This window comes from Myotis brandtii, unplaced genomic scaffold (assembly GCF_000412655.1).
Source record: "Myotis brandtii unplaced genomic scaffold, ASM41265v1 scaffold612, whole genome shotgun sequence".
Classification (NCBI taxonomy): Eukaryota; Metazoa; Chordata; class Mammalia; order Chiroptera; family Vespertilionidae; genus Myotis; species Myotis brandtii.
In genome coordinates, this window is record NW_005370328.1 from 2,512,583 (window position 1) to 2,531,299 (window position 18,717).

Below are 18,717 nucleotides of genomic sequence, written 5' to 3' on the forward strand. Positions count from 1 at the left end.
CAAACTAAGCCCGCATTAAGGAGAATCAGGAGAGGCTCTGTGAATAATACACACTTTGAACAAGGTTTTGATGAGAAGGGTGTATTTGGATCTCTATCGCGAGGCGGAAAACATTGTGAGCAAAAACAAAAAACGTGTTGAGTTGAGAATATAGTTTGGGTGCAGGGTTATAGATAAGCACTTACTAGGGCAAAGTGAGTCCAACTGCCAGTTAGTTTGAAGGGACGGAACCGGACGTTGGTGATGGGTAATTGCTCACTTGGTTAGAGAAAAGCCTGGTCCACATTAAGGCTTTTATGAGGAGCAGAAGAACAATGGTGTTCAGGCTAAAGAAAGCCTGTGTTTTTTATTAATTATAAGGTCAGACTCTGAGTTTTCTGGACCCAAAAGGCCGAGCAAGCAGCTGTGACACGAGGGCTGCACAGGGGCAGAATGAACAACTTGACCTTCCACGTGCTTTTTATGGGGCCCATTGCTCTCCTGATGTCTATAGAAAACACACCACCTACTAGGTTGACCACCCAGGCTGTGTTCTCATCGGACCTTAACCTAGAAGTGATTCTCAAGATGGAATTCCTAATGACAGAGGAGCTGTGGTCACTAGTGGCCAAATTGTTCCAACATTTAAGAATATATTTTTTTATTGATTTCAGAGAGGAAGGGAGAGGTAGAAAGAGAGAGAGAAACATCAATGATGAGAGAGAATTATTGATTGACTGCCTCCTGCACTCTCCCTAGTGGGGATCCAGCCTGCAACCCGGGCTTGTGCCCTGACCGGGAATTGAACCATGAACTCCTGGTTCCCATAGGTTGACGCTCAACCACTGAACCACGCTGGCCTAGCTGTTCCAACATTTTTAACACCCAGGTGATGACTCCTGAGAAGAGGGGACAAAATCAGGAAGAAGCTCTATTTTTTATTTGGAAGTTGTTAGAAAAACGACTTGATAACGTGCATTAGATCATAAAGAAGCAAGAACTGCCACAGGAGACACCAATAAGAAGATATACATTTCTCAGTTTACACCAGGAGTTAAAAGAAAATCATTGCCTACTTATTGGTTCATTTTGTAAATTGAGATCAATGAAATTCTCTGAACAACAGCATGAAATCAATCGTAAAATAGCATATAATTCAAGGCCAGTATTGTAAATTATAGTTTGCTCAACAGTAATCGGTGAGGTTTCCATGCGCTGGGGTGCATTTCCGTGTAACAGGTCTCAGGATGATGCCTGTGGATCCATTTCTGATGCATATCAGAGCGATCTGTTCTTCCCTGTCCACAGCTTTCTCTGTTTGATCTTATGCAAACGATGCAATCAGGCAAATGGAAAACAAGATGGTTTTGTTAAGGGGCTTGATGAACAGTGGCCATATGTTTTCAGGGTTCCCCCACCCTCCAGTGGCTGTGCTCAGATTTGTGTACATACCTGCAATTGTTTGAATCCATTGATCCATCACCTTGCCCTTGAAGGGCCTGATCACATCTGTGGAGACATATTACCAAATCAGTTGCAGTTCGGCAGGGAGGAGAGAGTTACTGTTATATTCCTCTTGGCTTTCAACATGAAATTGATGGTTTTGCTTAGGGCTTTACCCCCAAAGAATGCCTTAGTCCTGCTTCCCTTGGAACCACGTTTTCACTTTCTCAAATTAACTCTGTAAAAAAGAATCACCCGTGTCAATTGTCCCTTTTTCACCTAGCTACCCTCCTCCCCCAACCTGGAAACTCCTCTTTTCTCGCCAAGTTTTCCTTTCTCTCTTCCTCACCATCGCCTCCCACTTCACTAAGGACTTCCCAGTCCAGCCACCTGTGCAGCTCCCTCTAACATGTATCATGTGAGGCTCCATCCCCTTCTTTTTTTCATGCCTCATTATTCAAAGGACACGAGTGACACTTCATCTTCTTATGGAAATACATGAAGAATAATCCACTTCGGGGTGGACAGCGCAGGCATAAAAATGACTCCGAAGTCAAAAAAGCTATTTAATCAAAGACTGGCTTTCTTTGTACTGTTGAGTTTATAGTTTTCAAATTTTCCCAATCCAAAGGAAATCCTTAGTTCCTATTGTATCAGATTTCCCATAAGGATTTTTAAAAAATCCAATGGGAAGAACATTTTAATTCTGCATAGGATTGGAAATCTTGGGTGTGGTTATCAAAAGCATGAATAAAGGGCAGAATGAGCATGAAGCATTATAAATCTCAGTCAAAAAGACATAGCTATGTCTGTATTTCTGTGAATATCTCTATTTTTAATTCTGTAACTGGACTTTATATATCTGATGTTACTCCTACAGTCCCTCTCGGAGTCTCTCCTATCCCTGGAAGGTGTGAAAGCTTGCAGGGTCATAGACACTTTTCGGTATTTGGGTGTGGCCATCCATGATGCTTCATTCTCTGTGCAAAGGGGTCACTACTGAGATCCCCCCTCAGATCCCAGAGGTCTCGTCATTGCTTCCGTATCACACTTGGGGAACTGAACTCTCAGCAGGGCTTTCTGTGGCCCCGTCCTGCTGCACACACCAAGGTTTGTTTGTTTTTTCTGGGTCTGTCTGCTGCCTGGGACTCTACCTTAGAACCAGGTGTCACAACCCCTCATCCCAAGATCCTGCACATCCCTGTCTCCTTCCTTCTTCCCTCCTTCATTCCATCTGGGGTATTTGATGTGGAGGAAGGGAGGGTCTGTGCCCTTTTTGTTTCTCCTGATCGTTAAATCTAAACCCCCAGTGCCCTCCATTTGGCTGTGTAGAGGGGTCCTCTTGTTCTTTCTGCTTTCTGACCAGTCCCATTCTGTTTCACATGTAGTACCTATTTTATAGGTAAATGCAGACTTTATAATTTAATGGATGGACATTTAGAGGAGACTGTAACTGAGGGAAAGGCATGGGGGTAGGGGTAGGGAAGAGCAGAAGGGGACAACCATATTGATATTTATGACAACCATATTGATCTTGACCGCATGGCACGGATACCAAATATTATAGAGGTTCAGAAAGAGCTGGACCCGAGGACTTCAATTTGAGACCTCACTTGGTTCCTCCAGATTTGCCCAAACCATGGAAAGAGAAAAAAATAAAGAGGTCAGTACAACGAAGGAAGAAACAAGGGAATAAGACAGTTATCGCCAAGGAGTGCCAAGGGTCAAGCTCATATTGGAAAGTGTAAAAGTGTAGTGGACTCTTCAGCGTGTTCAGCAATGTCTCTCAGTCACACCACACAGATATGAGAAGATGATATGGGAAGACTTATCCCAGGCTAGGGACTGAGGCAGCAGATACAGAAGAGCCTGGAGGAGGTGACATACCTTAGAGACCTGGAGAACATGACTTTGAAATGAGTCATCGAAGATCATGGCAAGGGAAATGCAGATGTTGTGAATACTCTGGAAAGGAGAGACTGTGGTAGCAAAGGAGGGACTACATTAACATGACAAATGGAAGGGGTGGGAGGTCACCAGTCTGTGGTCAGACGGTAGATTTTAAATTAAGAGGCTAGGAAATGGCTCTGGAGATGATCAGGTAGTGGGTCTAACTGTGCCAAATGGTGAAAAATGCAGTAGGATGAAGGGCATTCCATGTGAGGAAGTGGAAGTGGAGCCAGATTCGGGGGTGAGTCATTACTGAGGATGTTGGAGTTGCCAAAAAGGTGAAAAAATAGAAAAGGGAAAGGGGAATGATTGAAAAGGAAACCAAGCCAAAGTGTGACATAAGAGGTGTAACAGTGCCAACTGGGTCCTGGGCATACATTTTCTGAAATATTGAATTGATATTGATAAACAGTGGTTGTGTTTTCTCCATCTGTGATATACATGTATACCTTAGAAAATTTGAAAATATATGTGATAAAAAATAAGTCATCCATGTGTCCTCACTCAGAGAGAACCACTGTTCACATTTTGGCGTACCTTTATCTCCTGTTTGTTTTTTGGTCAATCCTGCCCCGAGGATATTTTTTCCATTGATTTTTATTTATTTATTTATTTTTAAATAAATATATTTTATTGATTTTTTACAGAGTGGAAGGGAGAGAGATAGAGAGTTAGAAACATCGATGAGAGAGAAACATCAATCAACTGCCTCCTGCACATCTCCTACTGGGGATGTGCCCGCAACCCAGGTACATGCCCTTGACCGGAATCGAACCTGGGACCTTTCAGTCCGAAGGCCGACACTCTATCCACTGAGCAAACCGGTTTTGGCTCCATTGATTATTAAAGAGAGTGTAAGGGAGGGAGGGAGAGGAGAGAGAGAGAGAAATATCTATGTGAGAGAGAGAGAGAGAGACATGAATTGGTTACTTCCCAAACACTCCCTAATCGGGGCTGGGGATCAAACCTGCAACCCAGGTACGTACAATCCAGCCAAGTGCATGCCCTCGATGAGAAGTTGAACCTGCGACCCTATGTATGCATGCGCCGATGTTCTAACCACTGAGCACATGGGTCAGGGCTCCTGTTGTGTGTGTGTGTGTGTGTGTGTGTGTGTGTGTGTTTTATGAAGCATTTGTGTTTGAGAATTCTTTTTAGGAATTCAGACAAGCACAGAAATATGACTGATGTTTACACCTTGGTAGAGTTGACAGGACTTTGGTGAGATTCATTCAATGAAATAATTGAGTCCCTGTGGAAAGGGGGTACTGAGGATATTTTAGAAATGAATTAGTAAATTAGAGATTAGTTTATTCTAACACATGTATTCAAAACCTCTCATGTGTTAGGCATTGTGCTAGATACAGAGGATGCAAAATGAATGTAGCACTGTTCCTGCCCTTACAGAGTTCACTCTGAGGGCTCGAATAAACAGAATCAAAGTCATGGAAACAGATCCTGATGTCGGCATTGTGAGCGCTGTGCTGAAGGTGTGTGCAGACACCTTGGGAGGAAAGGAGAGGATAATAGCTCCATCTTGTGCCAGAGGTCACGACAGGGTGTGTCAGGGGCAGCTGGAGAAAGAAACAGGCATTGGCACTGAGATTGGGCAGCTTGAAGGTCAAATAATAGTTGCTCAGGTGGAGAAGAAAAGAAAGGAATTCAGCCGAAGGAATGACAAGTTCAAAGTCATTGTTACAAGCTCTGTATTTGAATTTCAAAAGCAACTCCTGTTGTCTTCAAATATGTTTTGAAAATTATTTAAATGTCTCATTTATTTTTTAACAGAGTCACTGAACTAAGGCTGAACTCAGAAACCGATTTACCTGGCCAGGGACATTCAAAAAAACAGTCAAATTGTTCAAATGAAAAGTGAAGCCAAGAGTTTGACTGACACCTGTCTATTTTAAAATAACCATCACATATTTAAGGGGTGAAACAGACTCTGTTTTATTGGCATCAATTTTGATGGCTATCGCTTCTTATTTGAAGCTTTCCTTTCGCCGTTCTAAGAAGTAGGGACGTAGAGGAGGAGGGAGATCTTGGGAATAAAAGGTCTGATTGCAAATGCGTTCTTGTTTCCTGCACCCCCTAGATTTAGCAGTGTTCTCGCCCCACCAGTTTCTGCTGTGTGCCTGCACACATGTGGGATGCGCGAACAGCTCCCTGGTGATGCTGTACACGGCACAGCTGCCACCGGAACACGTGAGTCCTCCGATTCTGACCGTCCTGGATTCCAGAACTATAAACGCACAGTGAGTAGCAATATTGTTTGTCACACGGGGGTTCATGCAGGAATCCCAGTGCGTTCAATCAAGGGAAGGGCTTGTGACATAGAATTAATTTCATTGTGATTAAATGCATAGGAGTGATTAGTTCAGTGGTGCTGGGAACCTTTGATTATCCCTTGCCAAGTTAATTTCCATTTTGTCTTTATGCAATCAGGCCGAGCTACATGTGTACACAGCTTCTGTGCAAACTTCACGGAGGGGGAAACTGACCACTTACCCGGCCGCCTTGAGCTTTTTAGATGAGAGGCATTGTTTGTGCTCCTTTGGAGTTAGAGAATATAAATGTACATTTGCTTTTTGAGGATAAACTGGGACCTTTATGTTCCTTTGCAGTTGAAGTCAGAAAGGAACTTTCATCTATAGGCAGGTTCAGATTAGTTTTGATATTAGTGGTTTTTATCCTTTTCCTAATACAAGAGGTACAGGGTATATTGCAGTACTGAGTTAAACCTCTCTTACCACCAGTTACTACTGTTTACATTCATCTCTCTCGGTCTCAATTTCTCATCTATGAAAGAAGAGCTTGGACTCAATAAATTAAGTTATTCATTCAAGCTGAAAAACATGACTCATATCCCATGGTCCCTAATTTGAACACTCCCAGTGGCTCTCCTTTTTTCCCTAAGCCAATCCCACAGTATTTACCCCAAAGATGTCCCACTACTGTAACTACTTCTCAATTTACCAATTTCTGTCTGTTCCATGACTTGCCCAGTTTGTGCTCACGGACACATTGGAACTCTTGTGTGGAATGCGCTCTACTCTTCCTACCAAATCCAACCCGTCTATGAAGGACTCAGTCATGCCTCTAAGTCACATGTCACCTCATTCGAGAAGTCTTACTGCTCTATTTCAGCCCTTTCAATCCACAACTTCCCTGTATTCTATAATTGCTTATTAACCGTTCCATCAATGCCCTTTTCAAGACCGTTATGTTATTCTTTCTCCTCTCATTTCTCATAAGTGCTCCGATGCTTTACTTATCCCAGATTTTGTTCTATGGCTTAAGTTCAAAATCAAATGCTCACCTGAGCAGTGTTGCTTAATTGGTTGAACACTGACCCGTGAACCAGGAGGTCACAGTTTGATTCCCGGTCAAGGCACATGCCCTGGTTGCAGGCTCAATCCCCACAGGGGTGCATGTAGGAGGCAGCCGATTGATGATTCTCTCTCATCATTGATGTTTCTCTCTCCCTCTCCCTTCCCATCTCTCTAAAAATGCAGTAAAAACATTTTAAAATATTTAAAAGTCAAATACTCAGACATTTTCGTATTGTTATCTAATCTATAATAATAAAAGTGTAACATGCTAATTAGGCCAGACGACCTTCCAGATGAAGCCGGGACTGTGAGGGAAGCCCGGGTCCCAGGTGCCTGCTGGCAGCCAGAGGAAAGCCCAGGTGCCTGCTGGCAGCCAGAGGAAAGCCCAGGTGCCAGAGGGAAGCTGGTGCCGGCAGCCGGGGGAAGGAAGGCCTAGTCTTGCACGGATTTTGTGCATTGGGCCTCTAGTTAAAATTATAAGTAACTAGAGAACAGGCACTATGCCTTATTTTCTTTATACCATTCAGAAGACATTTAATAACTACTCGGTTGATGTTTTTTAAGTGAATCACGTTGAGTGTTCAGTGTGTATTTTTACTGTGGCCTGAGTCCAGGTTCACACCTACCTGTCCTATAAAGGCTGTGCCCACCAGGCATGACTTGAAGGAACGAGGATAATAATGCTGTACTTTTCCATTCCTAGGTGGAAACAACCAAGAAAACTAAACGGAATTCTGGAGCGCTATCTATTATATATTTCAAACCACATGCATGACTTTACCACGTGGGATGTCGTCTATAACAGTACAGAGCTTTTTCAGGACCACACGCTACAGTACCTGTTGCCTGGCACCAAATATCTCCTCAAGCTGGGAGTAAGTTTGCTTTTCTCTATCATTTTCTCTGTCCCCTTCCTGTCTCCTGCTTCCCTTCCCTTTATCCCATCTTCTCTCCCTCCCTCACTTAAGAAAACAAGAACAAACCCAAAAAACCCTCATGTATCGCTATTCCCACTGAAAACTCACTTCACATCTTAAATGTGAATGATGTTAATCTAATACACTTATTTCATATTATGCAAAATAATAGAATAACAATCTAAGTCAGTAGGTTTCCCAAATCTAATTTAGGATTATCAGAAATTACTTCTTTTTTATTATTTGCAGAACGTCCTAATTGTTGAGGGCTTTTTCCAAAATGCTTGGATTAATAGGGTTATTTTCCCATGGAGCTTGTATTCATTTGAAAAACAATGCACAGTATGAAAATATAGGTCTTATTTTTTTAATGAAGGTTTCAATGACCCCCCCCCCCGATATTCTTGATCATTATTATATTCCGGTTTATATCACACTTCTATCTCAAAAGGACCATCACTTAATAAAACCCTAGAACCAACATAGTTTACAGATTTCTGTAGACAGACAATAGTCTTCTTTTTTCTCATGCAAAATTGCACTTTTATGCGAAGGTCTTTTAAAAGACCTTGATATTACTGTGGAATTTATTCCTTTTGTTTTTTGATGAAATATAATCTTTTTTAAGTTTAATAGCACATCTGAAAATAACTGAATATAAACATGAGATTGTCCCTATTTGTTTTAAACGCACTCTTCATTTTATAGCAATACCTATATAAGGATATTTGCTTTGATAAATGCCATAGAAAATATTCCGCTCTTGATTATGAATAAATTTACATTTATGTAGACACTGTGTATGCATTCATTTTACTTAACACGCTCTTGAATGCTCTAAATATTATACCAAGAGAGAATAAACTACATTCAACCATTGCTAAGTGTCTGACCTGACACCATAAAACAAGGGCAATCAGACAGTGTTCCAAACGCTGTCCGCACTGGCTCTCGGTGCCTAGGTGTTCCGCACGCCAGGCGGGCTCATGACCTGCAGCCTTCGTTACTTACTTTATCACCCAAGATGTTAGAAGTGTATTAGCTCAATTTTCAGAGGCAAGTCCACAAGTCCACACTATTTTCAAAAAAAGTAGTCATATCAGAATCTGGAAAATTCTCTACTGCTTAAAAGCAACCAGAATTAATTGTTACTCTCTTGGTTTTTATCAGGAGACAAATGACACAAAACAGGTCTACTCTCGGGACTGTGCAATCCATGGAAACCCACCTGAGTCTCTCTATGTTTTATGAATCTGTGGTACCTTGAAAAATGAACAACACTGGATTGTGATTCCACTCCCCTGAGTTTCCATTCCGGTTTTGCCACCAACTGTGTGGCCTAAGGCAAATTTACTTAACTGCACTGAGTTCAGTGTTTTTCAAGCCTAGAATTAGGATTTTTGAACTAAATGCTTTTTTAATGTCTTTTTAAGTCCCAAAATACTATGATGCTAAAAAGGTGACCCCCAAACAATATTCTGTGGAGTCAGACGACATCTATCAGCCCCTGAATAATGTTGTTGCAAGATTGTAAAGATGTGAATGTCTTGCCCTAACTCTTTTAGGGAAATACATTTGCTCATGTTATTTTTTATTTCACCATATTTATTAGGGCAGGAAATACACTGATATATGTTCAGGAAGTATACTCAACTTAAAGGGTTTTTTACTCAACTCTGTTAACCAGTAAATGAAATGAACCAGAATATTTAGGTTTATCTTGGTTAATTGAGGGATTATCGTATATTTCACAGTTTCAACAACATAACTGGCTTTCAAGGTGGTTAGGTTAGTAGATGAAGATCCATCCTCTCAGCCAAGTGGAGCGGCCTTTATAGATCATCTTAACATGTTGACTATGTGTTGGAAAACAACCTGCCAACAGCGCCTTTAAGCAGGCATTTTAGGCAAATGCATGGGAGTGGGAACCGCTTTGATTCACTCTAGACTCAGAGCATATATGTTACTTCACGTGGTTTTATTTGATTTTTCTTGTTGGCTGGATTATAAACTTGAACGCTAGAGACTGTGTCTTTCAAAATTCTGGCTGCAGAGTCAAGCACAGTGCCTGATGGAATCTGAAAGCTCAGCAAATGATTCTTGAATGAATGAACACTAAGAATATTGATTTCATAAAGAATCTGAGGCTTCTGACATACATTAATTTGCTGTAAAATGTCAGAGTCAGGGACTATGTGATTTCAAACGTGTTCTTTCCACTAGAAGAAACGGCACACTGTGTTGTTACACTCGACAAATGGTGTCGTGAAGTGTGGTCGTCCCTGATAAACACAGTGCCAGCAATTAAATAAAGAAGATAGTGAGACACACAAGTATCCAGATACATATGGTCTGGTAATTTTCATATCACTGCTAGACATTTGCCTCTTGATGAACGTTGAGTGTTAAATACATTTCCTGGAAGGATTATTGGAAGTGACTCTTGGAAATGACCTTCTTAAAGGTCATTTATAGGTAATCTGGCCTTGTTCTCTTGCTTAATATATGCCACATTATTAACATCCTCAGAGCCTACTTCTCTGAAAGCAGGTGAAAGAGAAGGCTAGTTTTGGATGTTCCTTATAGGCATGATTTCAAAAACAGTTGAAGTACTTTCATTAGTCACGCATTTCATTAGACCAAAAGGGAATTCCCTATTTGGTCAGAAGTGACTCATCATTTCTGGGTAGTCTCATGACTTTGCATTTTGTTAAATGGCTATAACTAATGAATGCTATAGGAGATGGATAGAGACCACCTTATTTTAATGGCTCAGAGGCTTTCGAAGACTTTGCCATTTCATAAAGGCATCGTTAGTCAACCCCACTATTTTGTTTAGATTTTCCAAACCAGAATTGTAATGAGCATTCAGTTGAATTGAACGCAGTGGCCTCTGGTGCTGGCAGGTCAAGCCAGATGCTGATTGGTTCAATTTCATTTAGATGATATCAGTTATTAGATCATTTGGGACGCAACCTTAAGAGCATGTATTCCCCTATAGATGGCAATGAGCTATTGTACTGCTCTCTCCATACCTCCAAATGCCTGCAAAAACAATGTGGAAAACACCCCAAAGTATTGTGCAGGTAATTCTGTCATTTCAGCAGCCCCTGGATAAATTCTGCTTCATTCATTTACAAGAAAAATTACCTCAGGAACTCTTTAGACCCTTCTCTGTCGCATTACTTTTTCATGGATCTTCCCCGACAACCTAAAGAACAGTCCTCCCAAACCAGAGGCTGTCTTTGTTTATCCCAGGAGGCATCCTAAAATTCTCAAAACCAAGTACATTTTCATTCACATTCTGTTTTTAAAAATATATGGTTTGATGTCCCATAGAACAGTATTTCTCTGGGGAGAGTTCACAGGGAAAAGCCTGAGGTTCTGGTTGAGAAAAAGAAAAGTGACAAGTCGCCAGTCAGAATTAAACCCCATTGAGGTAGGAGTTTAACAATAAGATGCTGCAACCTTTTCCCCCTCCCAAGGCCAAACTCTGGGAAAAGATGTATTTCTCTCCTTCTGGGGACGGGAAAGAAGGCTCTTTGGGCCACTTTCCCATGATGACACCACTGTCCCCCATGGCTTCCTTTCTGGCCACATTTTCTGGTGGATGTTCAGCACGTTGGAAATGTTCTAACCTTTCTTTTTTCAATGTTCAGATTGTTCTTGGGCTCACGGTGACATATCCTAGAGTTTTGAGTCAGGGTTTGTCCACAATGTCAATTGATCCTTTTTTATTTGCAAAGAAATGTTCTCGGGAGGAGGATGGCTTCTCTCTTCCATACATATGCACAGGCCACAGCTGAGAATTAGAGGCGGCCCACCGAGGTTAATTAGGTCCCCAATCTCAATGCAATGCCATGCCCAGGCCACCGTTTAACCCATCTGAACCTGGCTGATGCTGCTGAGAAATTATCCTGAAAACCTGGGCTCACTGTCGTATTCTTCCCATAGCACGCGAGGTCGATCTCCATGTCGATTGACCATATATTGTCATTCATACCTGTAATAAATAGCAATAATTTTGCAAATATTAAATTTCACTATAAAAAAAAATCTCTAAAAATCAGTCAGCTTTCTCCTGTCTTCAGAGACAAGGATATTGTCTGCTTTCAGTACCAAAGGGCATTCCCTCATTATCAAACTGAAAAGCAGGGACAGGCCCAAAGGATAAAGGCGTATTTTAACTGTTTATATTAGTAATATCTACCTTTCATGAAAGGGACGCAGTGTCTGCTTTTTACATCGTCCTATGATTTTTTTTTCTACCTTTTCTTATTGATTTAGTAAAATTTAGTGCATTTTTGAAAGATCCTTAAATTTCACTGTGCAAATTACAGTTGTAACCTAGAGAGACGCTGAACAAAGCTTAAGTGCAGTTTTCAAATATCTGTGTTATTTATGTGAAGATGTATTTGCTAATATTTGCCAGCAAATTTAGTCTAGAAATCTCTGTGTCTGTCTCAATTTCCTGCAGAAATGCTTGTCCAGCAACTTAGGGAGTGAAGATATTTACCTAATACTTTTAAATGTTTATTTGGGGATGATTTTGAATTTATTATGAAAGTGCACAAAGAAGTGCCCTTCCATTTCTAGCATTAGTGATACCTTATTAGGTAGCGGGGAGGGGCAGCTGTGACCCTTTTAAATTTGTCAGCTGGTTAACAAAGCCCATTTCCTCGGGCGCATAAGTAGTGATTTGACCCTTTAAGCCAGTAAGCTGCCACCCAACAGTGCCTTTGCTATTGATTTATGAGAAATATTGTTGTATTCGATTACACGGTTCTACTTTAAATATATTGGTCACACTGTACTAGTGTGGAACACATTTATTTTGTGGGATAAAGAAAGCTTTATTTCAAAGAATCCAAAACTCTTAGTACGAATTACTTTTCTTCAATGTCCATCTAAACTTTTGGGACGCAGGGTGAAATGTGCTTTTTCCCCCCGATTTCCATTCAGGCTTGCACCGGGGGCGGGTGCACAGTGAGTGAGCCCAGTGAGGCCCGGACGGAGGATTGCTCACCAGAAGGCGTGCCCGCCCCCAGAGCGCACTCCTATTCACCCCACTCCTTCAACATCTCCTGGACGGAGCCTGAGCATCCGAACGGTAAGTGAACTCTCTTAGCCTGGAGTCAAAAAGATGATTAGCAAAGGTAAATTAATAGTCTCAATGGCAGCGTATATGTGGAGCTTAATTTTTAATGATCATTTTAGCACATAAAATACCTGAGATAGCATCTTGGCCTGTAGTTGCGAGATTGTGGTTTTTAGGCTAACACACAATTTTAGTGGCTCAAAAGTGCTCCCTTTTGATAGTTCCTGTGTACTGCATCTTCTTGTTAGCATGTTCCTGGAGAGGTGAGGAAAACCAGCGAGGATTCCGAAAGAAGGCCCCTGTGACATTGCCATTGTATTTGCAATGACTTACTGTTTTCAACAGTCATTCATTCTTTCTGGGAGAGAGAAGCAGAGGTGGAAAGTTCATGCACACATTGTATTTCAAAATGCTTTTGATTCAATAAGTTTATCCTAACAGAGATCACTAGGACCTCCATATTTTTAATATATTCATAAATATTTCATTGTGCTGTTTTTAAACAATGCATACATTAAATATACATATACATTTACACTTGCCTCAGGTGAAAAAGATTGTATATGTTTCTAAGTGGTATACACATCTTTGAATAATTCAGAGAGTTGTTAGCCAGTTAAAGTTTACTAGAATAAAATCTTATTATAAAGAGTTTTTGTAATAACTTGGGGTGGAAATTGCTTGATTCATTGACGGACAATGTTTTCATGTTTCACACAGCATAGGGTCATTGTTCCAAACTGCAGAAGCTTATATATAACATCAAATTTTGTTCCTCCTTAAGATAAATATCAAGAAGACTTTTAATCTCATAGAAACTGTTTTAAGTAACTCATTACTGAACATTGAAATGGCCTCATTTAGCCTAGACAGAAAGAATGAAAGAAAAAAATTGCAGTTTTATTAGTTTGTCTTATGTTTATTATGATATTAATTATTCCCGTCATCTCGTTTTAATTAAACTTTTGGCAAATGCAGTAGATATATTGGAGGTGGTGGAGAGAGTTTTAATACTCAAAGTGAGTGATTATCTCTGCTATTGAAGTTATTCCTGCACTATTACAAATTTTCTAATAAAAATAAATGAATGTTCATTTGATACTTACATTAAACAGTGAAAAATCTTGTCATACTTCATGCTCCACAAAGAAGTCTAGTCCATGGGTGGCAATAGATATATTAATGATTTATTCCAGTTGGAATGTTGTTAAATGCTATGATATGATTTTCCCGGTGAACACTTTCTTTCATGCCGGTTGCTAGTTGCAGCTGGCTTTCCGGCTGCACTTGGAATCATAGGTTGAATAGAGAAATACTTTCTGTGTTTCAGGAAATCTTTACGTACTGTTTTGTGCATTTAAAAGCATTTTTCAAATGTATTCATTGAACAATAAGAATTTGGGGGATTTGGGTGATGTGTGTTAACACTTCTATCATATTCTATGGTCCAGTGTTTCATCTTATCAGAATCTTACAATGTTTCTTGTGGGAAAATGATTAGATGTTTGAAGAGTAATCGTTTCATTACACTATTTTTTTTCTTCTCTTCTCTACTTCTCTCCTTACTTTCCCCAAATTTACCAGCATTTGCGGTCTACTGTCCATTGCCTCGAGAGGGGTGATCTGATTATTGGAAACATCCCATTGACTTAGTCATCAAAATTCGGGTGACTATTTAATACACCCCTGTATGCCCTATCTCTAGGCTCTAACTTAGGTTGAGACCTCTCCTCTTAGCACCCCTTCTGGAGACCTCCACACGGATCTCAGTTACACTTTACACTCGGAATATCCAGCGTGTTCTCTGCCTCTCTGTCTGCCCTCTCTCCTGTGTTCCCTCGCTCACTGATAAGTGCCACTCATGCACACCAGCCAGGAGCCTGGGTGGCACTCGTGACTTGCTCACCCCGATTTCTCTTGCCACACTCCCCCCAACTGCGTCTTCTCATTAAGGCGCTAGTGTTTATCACTCAGAAGACATCAAGAGCCTCCACATGCCATGCTAAAATCCAAATTTGTCCATTCGGAGTATATTTCTGGTAACTTACTAGGTGTCATCATTCTGATGACCTACTAGGTGTCGTTGTTCTGATGACACCACCTCCAATTTGCCGAAGCCTTTCTCTTAGAGTCTCGGGGGGAAATATCCATGTAAATAAATAATCACAAGGTGAGAGGCACAGGAGGTGCCAAAGTGTGAGAGAAGAAGCTTCCTGAAGAGGCCCACAGGGTGTGGCTGTGCCATCCCTCGGGGTCCTCATTCAGACGTAGTGGGTCCAGATAGGCACCTGCACTTAGAAGGTCATACCCTGTCACAGGTGCTGCTCGCCTGGGTTGGTATGTTCCAGCCTCCAAAATCTTGACTCTGTTAGTCAGTTATAGACATAAATAGATTATTCCACCAGGGCTTTATACACATGAAGAGACTCATTGAGAAACAGTAAACCCACTTTCTGTAATAAGTGTGTATATTTTCAAATGCGTGCCTATAGATGACAAATATATGGAAGGCGTGGAAGGTTCCCATGCAAATGCCCAGTTCTTGTCTGTGGAGCAGTTGGTGGCCTCAGCCAGTGTGGCTTAGGGAGCGAGCTCTGTGCTTTTCATTACAGATTCCCATTTTACATGCTCAGCTCCTATCGAGAACGTCCAGTGATAAATCTTACCGAACAATATGGTGGAAACATCTTTCCATGGCAGCTGAGTGGTGCTCCACTTCATCCTTTGAAAGGCATATGGAATCCCAGTGGCTGAGCCACAGCCCACGTGGCCCATCTTTTATTGGTGGGCACCTAAGCGTCCATGAATCTGCTATTATAAATAATGCTACTTGCGGGTAATTGCCTTGGTGTGCCAAGAAGAATTGAAGCACCGATTCCTTATCATTTGATTGACACCTAGGGCTTTGCTTTCCTTCGGATAAGCCCTGCTTCATTCTCCTCCCCGGCTCCCCACACCTGCAGAAAGGTGGTGCAGGCTCCGGCTCTGTGTCCAACCAGAGCCCTTGGTCCCAGAGTCCCTCTGGCGAAGGTGTTCTTTGCAGGCTGTGATTTGGGGCAGGACCTTGAAAACCTCTGAAAAGAGCTCCTTTTAGACCCGAGGTGGACGAGGGCTCCTCATTTTGTAGGGCCCCGACCCTTCCTGTGTGATGCCACTAGCCATCGATGAAAAGTAGCACAAGGAATGGCTGTCTAATTCGTTGGCGACCTGTCTTGTGAGGATTGCAACTGCATAATTAGAATTACGTTTCCAGAGCTTCCAACGTCTCAGGAGCCATGTTCCCTTCCAGAAGCTTAGGCCTTAGTGTCTGGAAATAAATGTTTTGCTCGCACTTGAAGTCTGCCTTGCTAAAGTCAGCATAATACCTGACGACAGCAAACTTACACGTCGTTAACATTTAGTGACATTCAGTGAATTAAAAAACACTAAAATACAGAATAGGAAATTCTTATTCTTTATGAATACTTACAATTCCTTGTCACTATCCACTTTCTTTACCTGAGAACATTTCCCTAAAACAGTTTCCCTGTTACCTGTGACCCACATGAGGGCAGGGGCCCTGTGTCCCTAGTTCACCATTGTAGTCACAGCACTTGGCGGGGTACGAGGTATGAGTAGATGGGCATTAAGCAGCTGTTGACTGCATTAATGTTTGCTGAAGATAGAGACAATAATAAAATGGTAATTGTGTTGATGGGAGGCATATACATACGCAATCATACAGAACACACACATGCACATTTACAGCGTGTCTCCTAGTTGTGTAACGGAGGTGGGATGATCTCGGAGGTGGGGGGAAGGCATCTCCCCCTGGCCTGTTGAAGGCTCTATGTGTGCTCTGGGAGATCCAGGCCCCTGGCATCACCTGCTCCTCGGTACATAGTCCAAAGAGAGGCCACGCGTGAGGCCAGGGCTCTTGGCTGCCTCCATGTGAAAGGGTATGCCGTTGCCACCATCAGGATTAGGTGATGCGAAGATGGGCCTGGTAAGAGGACAAGAGAGTTGGGCCCCATTAGGTTAGACAAGGGTCCTGGGGTCTCCAGCAAAGAAAGAACAGTCGAGGAACCCTCGGAAGCATTGCCATAAGCTAGCCTTCCGGGTTGGGCCAGCTTTGTGAGAATGAATTCATGGCTGTGTATCAAGATAGTGGCAGTGATATCAATAAGAACAGAAAAGTTTCAGGAAGTTAATTATTTTTGCAGACTTAAACATAGTACCGTGAAGACGACTAATTTTATTAAAAGAATTAGTTCCATTTTTTGAGTATACATATTAGTTCAGAGAAACCAGTGGACTATAGGTCTTTTTATACACATCCAATAGATGCTGTCCTGAGGACATTGAGGGTGATAGAGAAGGTAAACACATTTTTATAATATATGAACATGAAGGTATGCATGTAAATATTAAGTACTCCCCTCATGCAAAGAAAGGATTTGATTTCCTGTTAACACAAATAATAATAGTAATAGCAATAACAATAGCTACCATTTATAGCTATGTGCCAGACACTTAATTCTCATCAGTAGCCCATAAAATAGGTATTATTTCCACATTCAAATGTGGAGACTCCAGTTTATAAGTATTAACCAATTTAACTATCAAGATAAGACAATGAATTAAGTAGAATTATAATACAAACAGGATGTGAATGACTCAAAAATTCATGGTTTTACTCCCTGTACTTCTGTATACATCAGCTTTTCATGGAAATGGTCATAATATAGTATTCCATCTAGTTATGTGAAAATATATTTTTTAGTTACTTTGACTTGTCCGATGTCGTGTTCTCGGTGCTAATACTTCATATTCCTAAGATCTCTATTTTGATTTTTCTCCAGTTTTAAAGAAATAACTGTGCGTATTTTTTAAAGAAACTTTTATTTTGAAATGCATTTATTTTTAAGAAGTCAAAATGTGCTTCTATTGCCTTTCCTGGAAATGCCCCGTTTTAGTGGGAGACGTGGGTAATGGGATTCAGCGACTCACTTAGGAAGCTGCTTGACAGTTTCGAGCAAACCCCGTGTAACTGTTATGAAACACCTCCGCTCCGTTTGTCAGGTAGAATTTCCCCCGCACACTCTTTTTTCGATTACCCTGATTCCATTTTTAGGAGAGCATAACAGTAATAAGGCATTATTCCACAATGTGAGAGCTGTTCTCTCTTTTCCCTTTTAATTGAAGGATCAACTATTCACACAGGGACATATCTGCCACATTCAATCATCGTCGGAGCTCAGTTGATATTCACATTGCCGTGCTGTCCTGGGGAAAAAAACAAACAAGTGTGTTTGGAGCAACGCTATTCACTAGGCATGTTATTTTTATGACACACTAAAGTCTTGCTGTTTAATTCTTACAGTAAACAGAATTCCTCAGTTTAAACAGAGATATCTTGTATTAAATTTACATTGCGTTGTACTTGCCTTGCGTTGCCTTGGTTATGTGTGACAGCCTATTGAGCACCTTAGGAAATGCAATGTGACATAACACGATGAAGAGGCCCACGGATGTGCATCCCCGTGGATGTCCTCGGTGGACAATTACGATTCCACTTCCCTGTGAAAATTAAACACCTTAAAAACTCTACCGTGATGGAAAGAGGAAGGTGATAAACCTGAAACTGCTTACACCAGGTAGCCAATGGGAATTAAGTGTCCATTTTGTGGATTATCCATTAAAGAAACAGAGTTTATCGAACTGGATTAAATAACCCGATCCCCCTTAACACATAGTGTAATGTTGTTTTCTCTTCTTACCACTATCTTACTGATTATTAGCATAAGAGAATAAGCAAGAAAAAAAAGACAAAAATACAATACAGTACAGTATAATTAAATTTGCATTAAAAAATCTTTATTGTTGAAAGTATTACATATCTCCCCTTTCTCCCCCCATTGACCCCTTTCTAGCCCACCTCCATCCCCTGCCCCAGGCCTTTACACCCTGTTGTCTGTGTCCGTGGGTTATGCATAGATGCATACAAGTTCTTTGTTTG

The 18,717-nt window shown here is 41.2% G+C and overlaps 1 protein-coding gene across 1 annotated transcript in view; it reads left to right on the plus strand.

The window, feature by feature from the left end:
- The window catches only part of USH2A (Usher syndrome 2A (autosomal recessive, mild)), a 408,238-nt gene that overhangs the window by 194,183 nt on the left and 195,338 nt on the right, over window positions 1-18,717 (plus strand). The window contains 3 exon segments of the mRNA XM_005879907.2: window positions 5,468-5,627; window positions 7,408-7,579; window positions 12,584-12,731. Coding sequence (XP_005879969.1) covers window positions 5,468-5,627; window positions 7,408-7,579; window positions 12,584-12,731 — 480 coding nt within the window.